We start from the raw sequence: 16,939 nt of genomic DNA, 5'->3' as shown, positions 1-16,939 counted from the left end.
ACAGCTCATAATTATAATAACTTCATAATTTAAATTTTAAAATTATCACTCTTTTTAGGGCATGACTATTTGGAATATGGAACCATACTCCAAGTTCCCATTTGCTAATAATATTATTAGAATCATGGTTTTAGACTAAGCTAATACAGCTACTGCCATGTGGAGTATAGATACCAATCGAGCAGAGCATCACTCGTTTGACTGAGAAAGAGAAGATTCAAAGCCTATAAACAACGGGACTTATCTGACCAATCCTCTAAACGCCCGGAGAAGTTACCAGGAGAAAAGATACCCTCATCCAAGCGAATGTGTTAAAAAGTATACAAACCCAAATATAAATTGTCATCTAAGATGATGACCTAAATCTTAGCAAAAAAAAAAAAAAAAACCTAAATATTTTTAATTTAATAATAATATTGTTTTAAAAAGAGGTTTTTCCGTGATTTATGGGACTTGTTTCCCGATAGCTATAGAAGTCTTTTTGGGATCTCTGCTCCTTTTGGAGGCTCATAAAAAGGCAGCTCCTCGAAAGAAAGCAAGAAGACTTTAGGGGGGAAAAAAAAGGCAAGAAGAGGAAAAAAATCAAAAATAAATTAAAATCCATGATAAAACGTGATTTCCTCACATGCCGAAGGCCCCCAATGCGGCCAGCCGCTGTCATCATTCACGCGTCTTGACGCTCTCGCCTTGCTCTCCTAAACCAAGCCCAAAGCACTCGGAGATCTCTTGAATTTTCTCAGGTCTTTGAGGCTGCTTTTGCGAGCTGAGATCTCTCGTTTATCACTTTCGGTCCATTTTTTCACAAGGTTTGTGATCCTAGTCTCAGAACCAATGCTCTTGTAAGTTGTTTGAGCTTGCCTTGTGAGTGACTGCTTTTCTTAATCCTTCTCGGTTTAAATTCCAGAGTTTGTTATTCAAGTAGAAGGGAAGCTATGGTTGGACCTGTCATGGCTCTTGGTAGTGCGGGGTTGAAGGCCAATGCATATCTGGGTCAAGTGAAGAAAGGTGGCGTTGGCAGTGGAGAAAGTGGGATTTGGGGGGAAGAGTTGTGCAGCCGGTTAGCGACGAAGTGTGTGTGGAATAGGAGTTTGGAAGGTAGGCGAAAGGCAGGAGTTACATTCTCTATTCTCACTACAGATGTTAGCAAGGAAAGCATGGTAAGTCATCAAGTAAGCGATATTGATGATACCTTTAAATTTACTATAAATATATCCGATCCACCGTAAGGAATATTCTTCCAGTTTGCTAGGTTGTTGATCTCCCTTAATGCGATGGAAGTTTTCAAGTTTATATTGACTGAAGTGATTCTTCTCTGTTTTTTTTTTTTTTTTGTCTTTCCTTTTGATATGTTTGATCTGTTTCTGCTTTTGATTTATGAATGGTATTGCTTGCAAGTTCAGGTCTTTCAGACGCCGATGTTTGGGACTCAGAAGGCAGACCCCAAGAGTGTTGCTTCTATTATACTGGGAGGAGGTGCTGGGACGCAGCTATTCCCGCTCACTAGTACGAGAGCCACACCCGCTGTAAGAACATACATGCTTCTCTTCTTGAAGACTTATTTTAGTAATAAGCTTTTATGGTTGTAAATTTTTTATGGGCTCTAAGCTCCTAGAGGAAAAGCTACAGTTTGATGCTTGTCGTCTTTAACGTTTTACTTGATTGCAAGCCAAGTTGGCATGTATTTTCTATTTGGGATATATCTCTAACATTTGGTTCTTCTATGATCCATCAGGTGGATCTTGATTTCAGAAAGCATGATCTTGATTCATATTGAAATTTGAGATTAGGTTCATCCTAGAGTCTGGTGGAAGCTTGGAACCTAGCATGAACATTTCTATGAATGTCTGATGCAGAGTATAATGCTTGTTAGTGATGGTCCAAATGAGAATTTTGATTTATTTATCACTGTATCTTGATAAATATGTCCTCTCTGGTTTGATTCCGATGCGAGAAGTTTTTATCATGGTCATTTATGGTACAATATACCATGTGGGTCGGTCGAGTTTGATTTTCCCTGCATCAGCCAGCAAATTATCCTGAACTCATCTTACATAATGTGTTCTCTGTTTCTTTTTTTATTTTTTTTTAAGTATGGTTGTCTGTAGTCCCCTATATCCCACCTTTGTATATGGTCGACCTTTTGTATTCTTTGTCTCTAAATTCTTTGTGCACTATCATTTACATGTTTCTTTTTTGTAATTAACTTTTTCTATCACAAATCTAAGTAACATAGTTTTGTCTCTTTCTTTGATGTAGAATATTTTTTGTGTGTATTTCGTTCTCCATATTATTTTGTTAATTGATAAATAATACTTTCAAATTTTTGAGCAGAATGGGGACACAAGGTCACCACCATTTCATAGATAAAATGAAATAATGTGATAAATAATATTTTTAAAACACTTAATGTTCATATCTACTCTTTATGATCAGTAATTAGATCAATAAAAATCTATGGCAATTGCAAGTTTGTTGCTGATAAGCGATTAGGATAGTCATTTTCATATTTCCTAACATTTATTGAAGTGAAACATGATTCCTTTTTATGTTTTAGAATGAAATTGACAACATGATTTCACATCATATAGGTGCCTGTTGGAGGATGCTACAGGCTTATCGATATTCCAATGAGCAATTGCATCAACAGTGGCATAAACAAGATATTTATTACAACTCAGTTCAATTCAGCTTCTCTCAATCGGCACATTCATCGTACATATAATCTTGGGAGTGGCATCAACTTCGGTGATGGATTTATTGAGGTAAAGTTTCTTAACTATTAAGCTAATTCAAAGTTTCTATTTCATTCTAATGAATAATATCAAGCCCAATCAAGAAGATCATCAGATTAATTGTCTCATACCTCTTGATGGTAATGGTGAAGTAGCTAATAAAGAACTATATAGCTGGCTGTAAACCACTACATATCATTACCTAAACCTGCCCCAGAATAAGGATTCCAATTTTTGTTGTATTTATGATACATCGCTCTTATTGATGTATGGGAATTTTTTCACTTGATGTTTTAAAGCAACTCTGCTTCGATTGCCAATGAAAAGTTGATTTCGTTCCATAAGCAGGTTCTGGCAGCTACACAAACACCAGGAGAAGCTGGAATGAACTGGTTTCAGGGTACAGCAGATGCTGTTAGACAATTCATTTGGGTGTTTGAGGTTAGCAATTGTTGGACAAGGAAAAGACCCACTAAGCCATATGATGAGATTTCATGTTACATCTTAGTTTCCTTGTGCGTTCACAGGATAACAGGAATAAGAATATTGAGCACATTCTTATTTTGTCTGGAGATCACCTATATCGTATGGACTACATGGAGTTCATGCAGGTAAGCTGGAACATAGTCAATCAATTGCTTTTGTTGTTTTCATTGCCATGCTTGCTTACTTACATAGTTATATCGTACATCATATATGCAGAAGCATATTGATACAGGTGCTGATATTACAGTCTCATGTGTTCCTGTGGGTGACAGGTATGTTAGATGTGCATAATTATCTTGTATTTTCGACTTCATGGGCACTGGAGCCTATAGGTTGTAATTAACTCAGGGCAAAAATTTCAGACCATTTATGATAAAAAAAGAAGATGCACATAATTACTTTTTCTCAAAATGAAATGTTTGTAAAATTCTTGCATGTATTCTGTCTGCGATATATATTACTTAAATTTGATATGACTACGAGTTCCTGAAAAAACTCCAAAAGTGTATACTTTGTGCGTGTTCAGCTACAGTACATCCTTATGTCCCTCTAAAGTCTAAAACACTTTGCTTCTTTCATCCCTAGTCGTGAGTTACTTGTTATATTTCATAATCTAGTCATAAGATTCTCCAAAATATTGAAAATTAACCATATTTTCATTGAGTTCTTATTGAGAAAAATCTCATAACATTCTGGTGACTATATGAAAGAATATGGCATGACCAAGCAAATTATTAGTGAAAAAATAAGGTTAATGAATTAATCAGAAATATTATGAACTTTAGTAAATTCTGCCTTTCATTAAAGAAATTATTCTTTAACTAATCTCTTTTTTTCTCTGAACGTGAAACTTTAAATCTTTTCTGAATTTTTTGCTCGAGTTGCTGAAATAGTGTAATCTTGGCACCTTAATGACTATAATCACTTTCAGCTTAGTATAATCTCAACAAACAATGACAACATGCAAAAGTTGCTCTTAACGCCAGTAAGGGAGAATGATGTTTGAAATTAGGAGAGTATGTGGTTAGGTTTCTAAGGTGCAAAGGGTCTACATGCAGGGACTGTTGACCACATTAACATCACCTATTAGCTTCAGACTTCTGTCCCTTCTTTTTAACTATGTGCAGGTGATATGAGATTAATCGGTTCTTATTACCCATTTTACAGTTATGAGGACAAGCTAAAAATGACATATGGACATGCCAACATAGTATTTACATTCAGGATAATGCCACATAGTATTTACAACTATGTGTTTTATGGACTGCAGCAGTGTGAATACATCCATATGTCATTTTCAGTTCCTAACACAGTATAAATCTACTATAGATCAATTACACGAAACACAGTGCCTGTAATTAACAATAAATTACTAATTCTCCATAACTATTTAAGCAGACTCAATCATGAAGTCTCTATGTAAGATTCCTATGCATCATTGTTATTATAATTTTTCCTTAGCTTGTCGATCATCTTCTTATCATTATTTTTTTGCTTCTTGAAACTCAGAGATCTTTCCTTTGTCGCATCCTTTTTTTTTGGGAAATTTGGAACCGGCCAACAGTACTGGTCGGTACTGGCTCAAACCGGCCAATCATACCGGCTCGTATCGGTTCTAAATTTTTTTCGAGCTTTTGGATGCGTGAACCAGGCCAACCAGTGATACTGGTTTGGTACCGGTCTGTACCAGTACGAACCGGTACCGGTTCGGCGATCCTTGCTTCAGCCTCATCTTTATGTCAAAATTCTTTTCCTTTACACACACATGATTCCTTGAGCCATCTATGTTTGTGGTTAGTTTCATAATCATATAATTGTTTGTTTAAATCCTTAAGAAGCAGGGAGATTATTAAGGCCCCGTTTGGGGGAGCTGTTGGCAATAAAGCTTTTGGAAGTAGAGCTTTTATAAAAAGCTGTTTGCTGTTTGGTAACTACATTTCTAAAGTGTTGTGGCACTTTAACATGTGTTTGGTAAACAAACCGAGAAAATATATTTGTATGATAAAATTACCATAAAGGACATTGCATAGTATTATACAACAAATCATAATAAAATATAAAATATATTAATACATAAATATATGATATAGTATAATATTAATGCAATGTAATATAATGTTATTATAATATAATAATATAACATTGTATACTATAGCATAATAATTTAATATAATATTAAATTATTTAATATAACATATCAATGTGTTATGATATAATGTAATATAATATTATATTTATAGTATAATACAATAATAAAGGTATAAAATATTATAATTATTAGTGTACATTAATTTTTCATAATATAACATAATATTAAATTATTTAACATAACATATTAATGTATTATGATATAATATAATATAATATAATATTACATTTATAGTATAATACAATAGTAAAGGTATAAAATATTATAATTATTAGTGTAAATTAATTTTTCATAATATAACATAATACTAAATTATTTAACATAACATATTAATGTATTATGATATAATGAAATATAATATTATATTTATAGTATAATATAGTAATAAAAGTATAAAATATTAATAATACATTTTGGAAGGAATGGAGAAAGAAATTAAAATTTTTTTCTTCTAAAACATGATTCAAAAGTTGCGTACAAAAATAGGAAACAAGAATATCTTTTTTTGCACGGAAGGAAGTCTGATCAACGGCTAGGGTTCTTTGTTAGGGCTTCAAGCAGATTTTTAGGTATATAAAGGGACAAAGTATGTAATTGTTATATTTTGTTATGAGTATTTTGGTAAAAAAAATAGCTTTCTGACAAAGCTCAAAACAACTTTTTCGGAAAGCTCCAAAATTGAGCTTCTTCTAAAAAGTTGTTTGTACCTTTCTGAAAAAGCTAAAACAGTTTTCCGAAATTTTTACCGCCCTTTTTCATCCAAAAGTGCTTTTGGAGGGCTAGAAAGTGCTTTTTGGCCATTCAAAAGCTCCCCGAAACGGGGCCTAATTCCAAGTTACTTATTCAAACATTGTTCTCTTCACGTTGTACTAGATTATGTACATCTAGTCATCTTCTCTGTTCACTCCCAATTTTCTAATCCATCTCTTGAGCTAAAATGATATGGAAAGGATGGTCTCCGACACAAGCTCATTTTCTGTATGCTTGAATTCATTTGTTGCAACTGTGCCCTGTCTAATAATTTACAGAAATAAGTGGTGGTTTTCTGCTTTTTTTTATATATTTTTATACATGTATTTTTTTGTTTTCACTGACTTGATATATATTATCTGAAAGCCGTGCATCTGACTATGGATTGATGAAGATCGATAAGACAGGCCGCATTATCCAATTCTCTGAGAAACCCAAGGGTGCTGATTTGGAAGCTATGGTTAGAAAATATCCTCTCAATCCCCTCTTCTGTTGTGATTTAACTCTGATATATGGAATATAATCTCTGCTGCTACACTGTTCCCCTCTGTCATAAAGTGATGAACAATTCTAATTAGAAAGTCTGTTGGTGGTATGCAGAAAGTTGACACCACTTTTCTCAGACTATCCCATCAAGATGCTAAGAGATATCCCTATATTGCATCAATGGGAGTTTATGTCTTTCGACGAGATGTTCTTCTAAAGCTTCTAAGGTAATTTCACCCTTCTTGAGGAGACTGTTTTTTCAGTGTTCATTTTTGATACTTCTTATCATCTTTAGGTGGAGGTATCCAAAATCCAATGACTTTGGTTCAGAGATCCTTCCATCATCTGTGAAGGATTATAATGTTCAGGTGAGAGAGTACTTTAAGCCTGAATTTAGCTTATCTATTTGCTCCACCTCCTCTTCAGCTAGTGGATGAGTTATATCTGGTAATAAGCTCAAAGTGGGGTCTGAAGTGATATCCGAATGCAACTATAGGCCCACATATCTTGTTTCCTTATCATGCTATAAAAATTGATGAGTTATTGATGATTCCTGTCTTGGCAGGCATATTTATTCAACGACTACTGGGAGGATATTGGAACAATCAAGCCATTCTTCGATGCTAATTTGGCACTCACAGACCAGGTTACAATTGCTTATTGAGAAATAGTAGGAAGTAGGAACTAACATAGTATTTGTTGTTCGCAATTATGAGGTCATGTATTTAGCAAATTTTTATTAGCATCATTTTATAGTGTTACAAAAATCAAAATCATGTTCGAAATTAGAATGCGCATAATTTGCCATTATCATTAGAATTTCTTTATTCCTGAAAATATGAAATGGAAGTTGATTTCATGTCCATGTTTTTGTCTTTGTGCAGCCTCCAAAATTTCAGTTTTATGATCCAAAGACACCCTTCTTCACATCACCTCGATTTTTACCCCCAACCAAAATAGAAAAATGCAGGGTATATGGAAATAATTTATGAGATTCTCGTCTCTATTATAATCTTTTGTCATCTCATAGTGAAATCGACCATGCAGGTCTTGGATGCAATTATTTCACATGGATGCTTCTTGCGGGAATGTAGTGTTCAACATTCTATAGTAGGAGTGCGCTCACGTTTGGATTATGGTGCAGAATTGAAGGTATATAACTAAGATTTGACTTCATTATCAAGAGTTTAGTCCTTTCTATTTGAAAATCTTTTGAAGTTGTTAAGAATCAACTCAGAGCTCTAACCAAGTCTAACAAGGGAGTCTAAGTTTCCTGTAAAATTGTAAGATAAATGTTTGTGCTTGCACGCATGCGCAACCCTGTCCCTTTTATTTTGGACTAAGTTGTTCTTATTCGGAATATTGTTCTGGTAAATGTAAGTATTAGTGAAAGTAAGCCATCTAAAACCTCTATTTATTTTAAAGATTGGCAGTATTAGAAAGATTAACAGGGTTAAATGTTACATATATAAAATTTCCATAGATTCCAGGAAAACTACTGAGATGAAGTGTTTCCAAATAAAGACATTGCTTTTACTTCATGAGCAAGGGATATCTTAGGATTTAGAATAAAGGAGCTCCTCCCCCTTGATATATATCCCACATGTTTATCAAAGGCAGCAAGCTTCCACGCCTGCTTGGAAGGTAAGAAAACCTTACTTTAATGCCTTTCCACTTGAAGGGGCGAAATACTTTCTTCCAATTTTCTCTCAGCCCACCCATGCTTTTTCCTCTTCACCATCACAGAAAAAGCTATATTCTCTTGCTACATGGGCTTCTATTCTTTTGTTTCTCATTTTGCATGCCCATACCATCCCATTGGTCTTGATGACTTTATTCTAGCTTTCCTCATCTTCCGGCAAATGTTGGTTAAATTGCTTTTGCTTATTTCTAACCCATCTTTATTTGCTTTGCATCCTTATTTATTTGAATGTACAATCCAACCTTTACAATGTTTCCAATATTACTTATCCCTTCTACCTTTTCTCTCAGTCTCACCTCATTGATCACTCCAGAAATACATTTCTTTTGATCCGTCCTGCTCCAATGATCTGTTCCTTGGCGGTTTTCATTAGTATATAAGAGAACAATTATAACAACACTAGGGTATCTCTTGTCCTTAGACTTGGTTTAAAGTCTCCTACTGTGTTTTTTTACCCTAAAGTGGTGTTTTTTATACTTGGCTTGGCTTCCACATTTCTAAATCATGATTTTATTAGTAAGACTTTAGTCCATACTTTTTTTCATTAATTTAGTTTAAACTTGTATCATCCATAGATAGCTCACTACAAGAGGCATCGAACACACTCACAAACAACTTGCAACATGACAAATTTTCTCTTGAAACTTCAAATGTCTTGCAGATGCTCCAGAGTTCCAGTAAAAAACTGAAGCTATCATGTTTTTATTGCCTGTGTAATGGGTATCTGATCTGAAGACACTAACTAAGAATTAAATAATGTACATCTATTGAAAATTACAATGTCATTGTTCTTTTTATCAGGTAATATTGCTCGTGAATACTAATTATAATGCCAGAAACATCATGAGTGCTAATGTTAGAAAAAATTGACAGCAAAAAAGATTGAAGGATAGGCTAACATTTCAAAACCATTGGGAGACTTTCAGATCTTGTACCGGAACTTGGCTAATGTTGATTTTTTCACTCTCTCCTGAGCATCTCAGGATACTGTGATGATGGGCGCTGACAACTATGAAACTGAAGCTGAAATTGCTTCTCTACTGGCAGAGGGTAAGGTTCCAATTGGTGTGGGACGAAATACCAAAATCAGGTGAGACTTAGATCGGTACCTTCTATGAATATATGCAAGCTTAACTTAAAAGTTTGTATGCTGGAAGCTCTAAGGGTTTTCTCTATTATTCCAGTAATTGCATCATCGACATGAATGTCAGGATTGGAAAAAATATCGTCATTGCAAACAAAGATGTATGTGCTACTTTTCATATTTGTTCATCCTTGCCAGAAATTTTGGTATCTATGTTGACTTGCAGACTGTGCCCTTTCTTCATAACAGGGTGTTCAGGAAGCTGATAGGCCGCATGAAGGGTTCTATATAAGATCTGGGATCACAATAATCCTGAAGAATGCAACCATCAAAGACGGAACAATCATATAAAGCACCCTTTTGCCGGATGCTTCGTATTGGGTGTATTTTGAGGCCATGGAGCCCGATGAGCTAGGAAGAAGGATGGATGAGCTAGGGCATAACCTTATGCTGTAAAGATCAAGTATGTAAGCTGGTGTTTAGTTCTTTATGGTTTATATCTTGCTAATAATAAGATTCAGAAGGCTTCCTGCAACCTCCAGACCTCCAGACGACAAGCAACAGGGTGGCAGCTGCATCCTTGTATTTAAGTTCATTCATGTTTCAGAGTGCTGCTAGTATCAATAAATCAAGAGGCATGTTGCTTCTTTTTCTTATGTAAATAAATTTAGCTGTGGTGAGTCTTCAAGTCTTTTGTAATATGAACGTTATCCCATAATGGAACTCTAGTTGTTTGCTCTTATGGAGGTATGATGCATGGATGGCGAAGCAGAAATCTTTCATTCTTGCTATAACCTTCTCGCAAGGAGCACAGAACTGTTATTATTGAATTAATGTGGTTCAGAGATAACACTTCTTCACCACTATGCTGCATCAGAATCTTCATCGGTTGATTAAGAAAGAATGCAGAGAATTTTGATGAAGCTGTATCAATTAATTACCACAAGCTTGATTTGGTGATGTTCAAGCATTCGGTATCAATAAACATTGTATTTGTTTATATACAGGATACCAAGCAGTAATAATTCTTTTGCTCTTTCAATTATTGCATGGAAGAACATGCATAAGATTCATGGTCAAGGTAATTTATTTATATCAATATCAGTAACAGTTAATGTTTGATTTCATGCTGGACAAGACAGTTTAAAGGACAAATGCTTAGTTAACTTGTATCGTCCGAATGCCTGCACATCTTCTCCGCCTTCCAAATAAAATCAGCAAAGCCATTCTCTTGGATGAAGGAAAATCATCTCAAGTGACAGCAAACTTCCTTAAGCTTTCGCTCATCTAGGTATCTTCATGTCAAGTATCTGCAGTTTTCATAACTACTATCATCTAGCTTAATTTCCTCCATTCTTTCCTTTGTTTGCATCGTGCTGCTGCTTCCTTCTCATAGCCTTTGCCTTCTCCAGTTGCTCGATGTCTCGCATTCTAGCGTACAGCTTCACCAAATAGTGAAGTCTACGGCAGTGGGCGGCGATCATTTTGGCTGTGGAAGGTGTTTCATTTAGAATAATTTCGTAACCATCTCTGAATGAGTCCATTCCTTCAGTCAGGAGCTGCCAGAAAAGGCCACCTGCAGTCGCACCCCCTGTTCTCGCTGACCAATAGATTTTAGAAAACACTGTATTAAACAATGCATCCCTCTGGGAGCTGCTGAAGCCAGGATCCTTCCAGGATTTTCCGAACTCGGTTAGGAGCAATGGCTTTCTGAGGATATTGCGTGCATCTTGGATGTGGGAGTCAAGCCATGTGTTCAGGAAAGCAAGTTGCGCTTGATCATTCGAATTAGACAACCTGCGTCCAATCAAGGAAGCGATAACATTGATTAATACTTTTGGGAAAGCAAGTTGCATTTGATCATTTGAATTGGACAACCTGCGCCCGATCAAGGAAACAAAAAAATGGATCAATACTTGGAACATTTGTGATGCGAAGCATGAGAAGTTGTGTAATAATGCAAAGCATTCTTAGGCGACTCCATGATTAGAAATGAGAAAACTAGTAATTATTTGGGTGCAAATCTGTGAATCCACTGTGTATGATTACCATTGGTCGGGATAGGAATGAACGGTGGCGAAATCGATGCCAGGAATCTGATTGTTGGATATGAAATCTGTTCCCACTTGAAAACCTGTATTGAATTGCTGCTGTTTTGATGATGCTCCATAAAATCCCTCGAGACCAACTTCCAGCAAGTGGTTACTGTCTGTGGACTTCACAAAGGCAGCCATCTCCATGATCCATGCCTGTATAATAAGAAGCAATGAAGATGGCTTGACAAGAACCCACAATAAGGAACGATAGCACAAATTATTCCCTACATCTAACTGCCCTTGGAAATACCAAAGTCTGCTGTCAGTAGATAATAACATAAATGTCAGATTGAGGTTTCAGCTCTGCACTTTAAAAGCACTCATATCCATGACCGACTACGATAGACATCGATCCCTGTGAATTCACCTCGGTAAAGACCCGCAGATAACTTGCCGGCTCTGAGGATATCTTCCTGAACCTAAATTATCTCTTCATTTTATTCTAAAGAATGGCCGGAATGTCACATCAGGAAACGGTATGAAGAATGCTTTTGAGAGGTTGATGAATAAGCCAGGCTTGTTTCTTGAGTTATCAAAGGAGGAAATTGCAAATAATACTCTAATTTCATCAGGAAACAAGGTAAGATTACCTCAAGAAAAAAGAATTTTTCTATGGAAATCCTGAAAATAATCGAAGTCACAGGAAAGGACAAAAAGAGTGAACCATAAAAGAACCTGAATGGTCCTTCCTGATGGATCTGATTGGCATCTTGGCTCATTCATAAGCTCCCATGCAAAGATTGTTGGGTCATTCTTGTAAGCAACTCCAGTAATGGTGTTAACTCTTGTGAGCACAGTCTTCACAATAAGAAAATAAAAAGAAAATAAAAGTCAGAACAGTGGTGATCAACCTTTAAAATTAAAAGAAAAGGAAAAAAAAAAGATATCATTATAAAATGGTAAAGGAAATGATAATCAGTTGCCTAAAGTTCTTTAAGAATATATAGGTGGTTAAAGTCCAAAACCTTCAAGATAATTATTAGAAAGCAACAGATTTCATCCAATAAGAAGCCTATTGCAGAGGCAAGAAAAGAGCTATTAATACAAAATATTCATTCACAAACAACCGCAAGTAGCATTGAGCCAAATAAAGAATTAAATGAGATATTTCACTAATATACGTCAACGAAAATAAAAAACATAAAAGAGGAGAAGAACATGAAACATCATTTTCTTGGATAGACTACCAGGGAATTTACTAGTTCAGACTTCAAATATTCTGTCATTCAGACAAAAATGAAAGCCCAAACTTTCATAGGATAAGATTATAAGGACATTTGTTAGGCATTCATATCCATGATTAATCTTTAAGACAAGGTGGGGGAATATTACTGCAGAGATTTTTGTTTGCTCTAGTATTAATATTCTGGGATTTTTCATGTAAATCGTTAGTCTTCACCCAAGTATGCGTGGAGAATCAATGGTTTCCAATAGTTAAATTTATACGACTATCTGACAACATTTGCTCCCTAAATCATCATTCAAAAACTCAGTCTAGGTCAAATATCTCGTTCCCACAACAAAAAAAAGGGGAGAAACAAGTCAGTAAATAAAAACAAATTATATACTGTCCTAAAATAAACAGATCATCATCAAATTGCATATAAATATCCTCCTTTTTTTTAACTTTTCTTCATGGACTCGTTGCTCATTCAACAAAATTTTTTGTAAACGTTGCTACAGAGAGAACACCCACCACAACAAAAAATAAGCCAGAAGTTTAGAAAGGAAAAAGGAAAAAAAATGGAGGAATCATATGTTACACTTCCACCTTCTTCCTACCTTGACATGATTTTTGTAGAATCCTTTAACCGTAGGGTTGGTGAAGAACCCATCATCAGATGCAATGTTCTGACCTTGATTCCTGGCCCATTGCACATACTGCTTCTTCCCTCCAAAGCTGTCGTAGTTGTTCACCAAGCTCAATATTAGCCGGATCTTGTACTTTCTGGCCTCAGATACAACAAAATCCAACCCCTAGGCATAACAAATGGATAAATAAATTCATATAAATATATAAAAAATTATAAAAACTCGAGGAAAAAATTTAGGAGATCAAGAAAAGAAAGCAAAAAAAAAAAAAAAGGGTGGGGGAATGGATTTGTGAGACCTTGAACATTTGCTCATTGTAAGAACCAGGGGAGTACTGCAACGCTGTGCTCCCCCCATCATTGAAGGCCCAAGTTCTAGCCACAGAGAGCCCATGGCTGGAGGCTTCTCTGAAGGCATTGGAGACCTTGTACCTCTGAGAAGGATCCGAGGCTACGTAGGTGAGCCAGTAGGCATTGAACCCATTGGCGAAGAATGGGTTCCCATGCAGAACAAAATGCAGCCCCTTTGTCCTTACGAAACCCCCCTTGGCCTCGACATGACGCTGTGGACTCAGCAACAAGACCAAAAGCAGCGCTGAAAGGCTCAGTTTCTTCATCTTTTTCCTCTCTTTGAGATGGGTTTCTGAGAAGGAATGCAGGAGAAGGAAGCCTTGTAGGATTTAATGGCGTGTCTTCCCTTCCGCCTCTGGTGTACAGAGATTCCAAGGATGAGCTTATATAGGCCTGCGAGATGATGCTTGTGACCTACCGGTGGACCTGCTCTCGAAATAAGAAACAGGAGCAAGCATGTGATGACGACATAAAATTCTTCTGGCTCTCCCTCCATGTGGAAGGAATTGTTGCTTTTTATCGATATGGGGAAAGTTGAGAAGGTATTGTTTGGTGTTTGTTGTCATGGTATTAATCTAAATATAGTTTAATGGTTGTTAATGGTTATGTTCAGTAAGATTTACTGGGTCAGCTAATCAGCATGAGCCAAACAAAATTATCAATCAAATTCCTGTAATCAAGGGATCACTATTTGGGGGGCTAATGTGGGTGATCATATGTATATATGTGTACACACACATATGTGTATATATATATACACACATATCTATATATATACACACACATATACATATACATATATACATATATGGGTGTAATGAGCCAATTAGGGTAGTAGTAATTTTTGTCAAAGGTGCATGTTTGAGGAATAAAGCCAATTCTAATATTGATCAATCATAAACCTTTCTTTTTTAATGGAAAACATGTCGATGAAGCTAATGTAGAAGCTTCCATTGGATGTTAATGGTTTTGGATCTTTTGGTCACAAGATCACCATCAAAATCTAAATCAACCGGGATTCTCTTACGTGCGTGTGAGGCCCAATAGTCCCACATCGGAAAGACTCGTTCCAGAGCCTGGGCATATGAGGCGGGTGTCTCCAAATCCTGCAGACGCGTTTTGGGTGGAAAACAAAACCGGGGAGGGGTGAAGGACGCTTGCGTGAAGCCCCAGAACCGGACAATATCTGGCAGGGGAGCCCCGTGTTCCCCCCTCATATGGCCCCCACGTGGGCACTAGGTGCCTCACATGCCTCGCAGAGGCGGGGGCGTGACATTTGGTATCAGAGCCGAGGACGGCTCTTGTCCGATGGTGGGAAGGGTGTGAGGCTCAATAGTCCCACATCGGAAAGACTCGTTCCAGAGCCTTGTCTATCAGAAGATAAACACTCATCAAATAATGCACGTTGTATATGACATGGTATGCATTTGTAGACTTTCTTATTTGATGCCTATCCATCTGTTAATGGTAGCTATTCATGGTTGTGCAACACTTTGCGGTGATGCATGCATGCCATAGAGGATCTGTGCTCGATCTAAATAATGCTTGTATGTGAATGATGCTTAGTTTTCCTCTCCATGCGATATCTACGAGTTCTGGACGAGTACTTTTTTTTGACCCATTTTTTGTGATTTTTTTTTTTGGCGCTACAAAGCCTTGGCAATGTTGACTGTGTGTATTTCTTCAAAATCTCTTTTTGAGCAATATGGTCTGTTTAAAAAAGCATCCATCAAAGGAGAGACAGGATCCGCTAGTTGTTTGTTTTGGTTGATCAACGAGACAAGCTAGAATTGATGGGTCTAAGAATAAATAAACGTATGACCGCAAGAGAGATGATTTCTTGCCTCCTAGTGATAGAAACATTTTATTACGCAGGAACCACTTTTTTAAAGCTTAAGTGCGGCACTCTGCTTTCCTGGATTTCTCGATGAAATCAGATGCTCATGCTCTTTTCGTGTGAGAAAAGAGTACCTTATGCTGTGAATGACCACACTTTATTGGTACAGGTAATATTGCTGTAGCTGGGCACAGATGGGTGTAGATTTTAAATCCAATAAAATATAGGTTTTTACGCAGAAAAATTCTCAACACACAAAGAGACAAACTTGATTGCTATATTAATAAGAGGGAATGATGGAGGACTATGGCCAAATGCATGAATCAAACAACATTATAATAGTTCTTAGGGCACTGACATGCTCTTGTAGTACATTAGATTTGAAAACTTTTGACAAGCTCCTACCACTCCCTCATTCTACTTCGCAAATGGATCACAACTATGGAAATCACACGTTTCAATGGTTTCATGCAACCGAGTATTTTACCCAAGTTCCATTTGAGAAGTAGGTTTGATTGGTTCAACCATAATAGTCTTGGCTTTTGAAAAAACAATAAAAAGAACTTCAAAGTATATGTAGAGATGAAATATATATTAAAGAGCTTTTATTTTTTTGTCTTTTAAGAAAGGGGAAGATACACCAACTGTAATATAATTAAGGCAATCAAGAATATTTTTTTTGGTGCAAGCAATCAAGAATAATTGTTTGCTAAGCAGAACAGTAGAATCAAAAAAAGATGTTGCAATTAACGAAGGATGAACGAAAAGGGATCAATATTTGCCATAGACATTGAAACGGGTTTCTTTTCGTCCCTTCCTAACCAATTTCGTTTCATCTAAAATAGCAAGGGGATGACTTGCCCAACATATTTTGTTCAAAGGAAATTCAAATCATGAAGCTGGAAATTAAAGCAACAAATAAAGGAATCACTTAAAAGTTGAGAATAATCTCTAAACAAAATGTAAAAATTAATAAGATAAAGCAAGCTGCCATACCCGTACATGAGAGTCCACATAATGGTGAAATAACTAACCGTGACAAATGGCATCATGATCCATAATCTATTGATATTTTATAGTTTAGTTCCAGAATGCTTGAATAGTTTGTTTGTGGAGCCAATTGTTCATGAATGATTCTGCAAATTGCATGATCAACTTGCTTGAATTCAGTTAGATGATGTCCCCAAGATTCATGATTTGAAACCTGGTAGTGAAATCTCGACCATTTTTTTCCTAATTCTTTCCCTCAAGGAAAGATATGCTTATCAACTCAAGCCATGTATCTATGCTATGGTCCACTTAATTCGAGCATAGTTGGTTGGATTGGATTTTTCTAAATGCCAACCGGCTCTACAAATGGGTCAAGTGGGTTTTGGACCCAAACCTGGCTCTGCTAGACTCGCTAGTTTGCCCTTAGGTCTAATTTTTGCTATTAGGTGCTAGAGGAGCTGTTAT

General features: G+C 36.2%; 2 protein-coding genes across 3 annotated transcripts; one reads left to right on the top strand and one right to left on the bottom strand.

Annotated features, from left to right (window-relative positions):
• Window positions 1-501: 501 nt before the first annotated feature.
• On the top strand, window positions 502-10,131 carry LOC103714983 (glucose-1-phosphate adenylyltransferase large subunit 1-like). Its single transcript, XM_008802479.6, has 16 exons — window positions 502-806; window positions 905-1,157; window positions 1,401-1,523; window positions 2,589-2,762; window positions 3,081-3,173; window positions 3,260-3,343; window positions 3,435-3,490; window positions 6,484-6,577; window positions 6,718-6,830; window positions 6,899-6,971; window positions 7,169-7,249; window positions 7,488-7,574; window positions 7,651-7,755; window positions 9,289-9,395; window positions 9,490-9,550; window positions 9,639-10,131. Exons 2-16 carry the CDS (start codon window positions 933-935, stop codon window positions 9,738-9,740), a joined length of 1,578 nt encoding a protein of 525 aa, XP_008800701.3. The 5' UTR covers window positions 502-806; window positions 905-932; the 3' UTR covers window positions 9,741-10,131.
• A 327-nt stretch (window positions 10,132-10,458) lies between these two features.
• Window positions 10,459-14,026, bottom strand: LOC103714984 (mannan endo-1,4-beta-mannosidase 1-like). Of its 2 annotated transcripts, none has more exons than XM_017844701.4 (5): window positions 13,596-14,026; window positions 13,268-13,462; window positions 12,161-12,283; window positions 11,439-11,638; window positions 10,459-11,267 (listed from the first exon to the last, which is right to left on the bottom strand). In XM_017844701.4, the coding sequence occupies exons 1-5, from the start codon at window positions 13,911-13,913 to the stop codon at window positions 10,730-10,732; spliced, it is 1,374 nt and encodes a 457-aa protein (XP_017700190.3). In that variant the 5' UTR covers window positions 13,914-14,026; the 3' UTR covers window positions 10,459-10,729. The 2 variants fall into 2 exon arrangements, with proteins under 2 accessions (XP_017700190.3, XP_008800703.3); XM_008802481.4 differs by having other exon boundaries at window positions 10,459-11,186; window positions 13,596-14,024.
• Between the last annotated feature and the right edge of the window lie 2,913 nt (window positions 14,027-16,939).

This window comes from Phoenix dactylifera, chromosome 9, assembly GCF_051530095.1.
Source record: "Phoenix dactylifera cultivar Ajwa chromosome 9, Ajwa_hap1_PhDact_Kaust_v1.1, whole genome shotgun sequence".
Classification (NCBI taxonomy): Eukaryota; Viridiplantae; Streptophyta; class Magnoliopsida; order Arecales; family Arecaceae; genus Phoenix; species Phoenix dactylifera.
Note: the sequence above shows the minus strand (reverse complement) of the source record. Positions and strands in the feature narration are given on the sequence as shown.

Bases quoted from the DNA above. Each gene is read 5' to 3' on its own strand.
- LOC103714983 (XM_008802479.6), top strand. From the start codon at position 933: ATGGTTGGACCTGTCATGGCTCTTGGTAGTGCGGGGTTGAAGGCCAAT. The intron at 6,831-6,898 runs GTAATTTCACCC...TATCATCTTTAG, and splicing joins GTTCTTCTAAAGCTTCTAAG to GTGGAGGTATCCAAAATCCA. The intron at 9,551-9,638 runs GTATGTGCTACT...TCTTCATAACAG, and splicing joins TCGTCATTGCAAACAAAGAT to GGTGTTCAGGAAGCTGATAG.
- LOC103714984 (XM_017844701.4), bottom strand. From the start codon at position 13,913: ATGAAGAAACTGAGCCTTTCAGCGCTGCTTTTGGTCTTGTTGCTGAGT. The intron at 11,639-12,160 runs GTTCTTTTATGG...CTTATTATACAG, and splicing joins CATCAGGAAGGACCATTCAG to GCATGGATCATGGAGATGGC. The intron at 11,268-11,438 runs GTAATCATACAC...GATCGGGCGCAG, and splicing joins CATTCCTATCCCGACCAATG to GTTGTCCAATTCAAATGATC.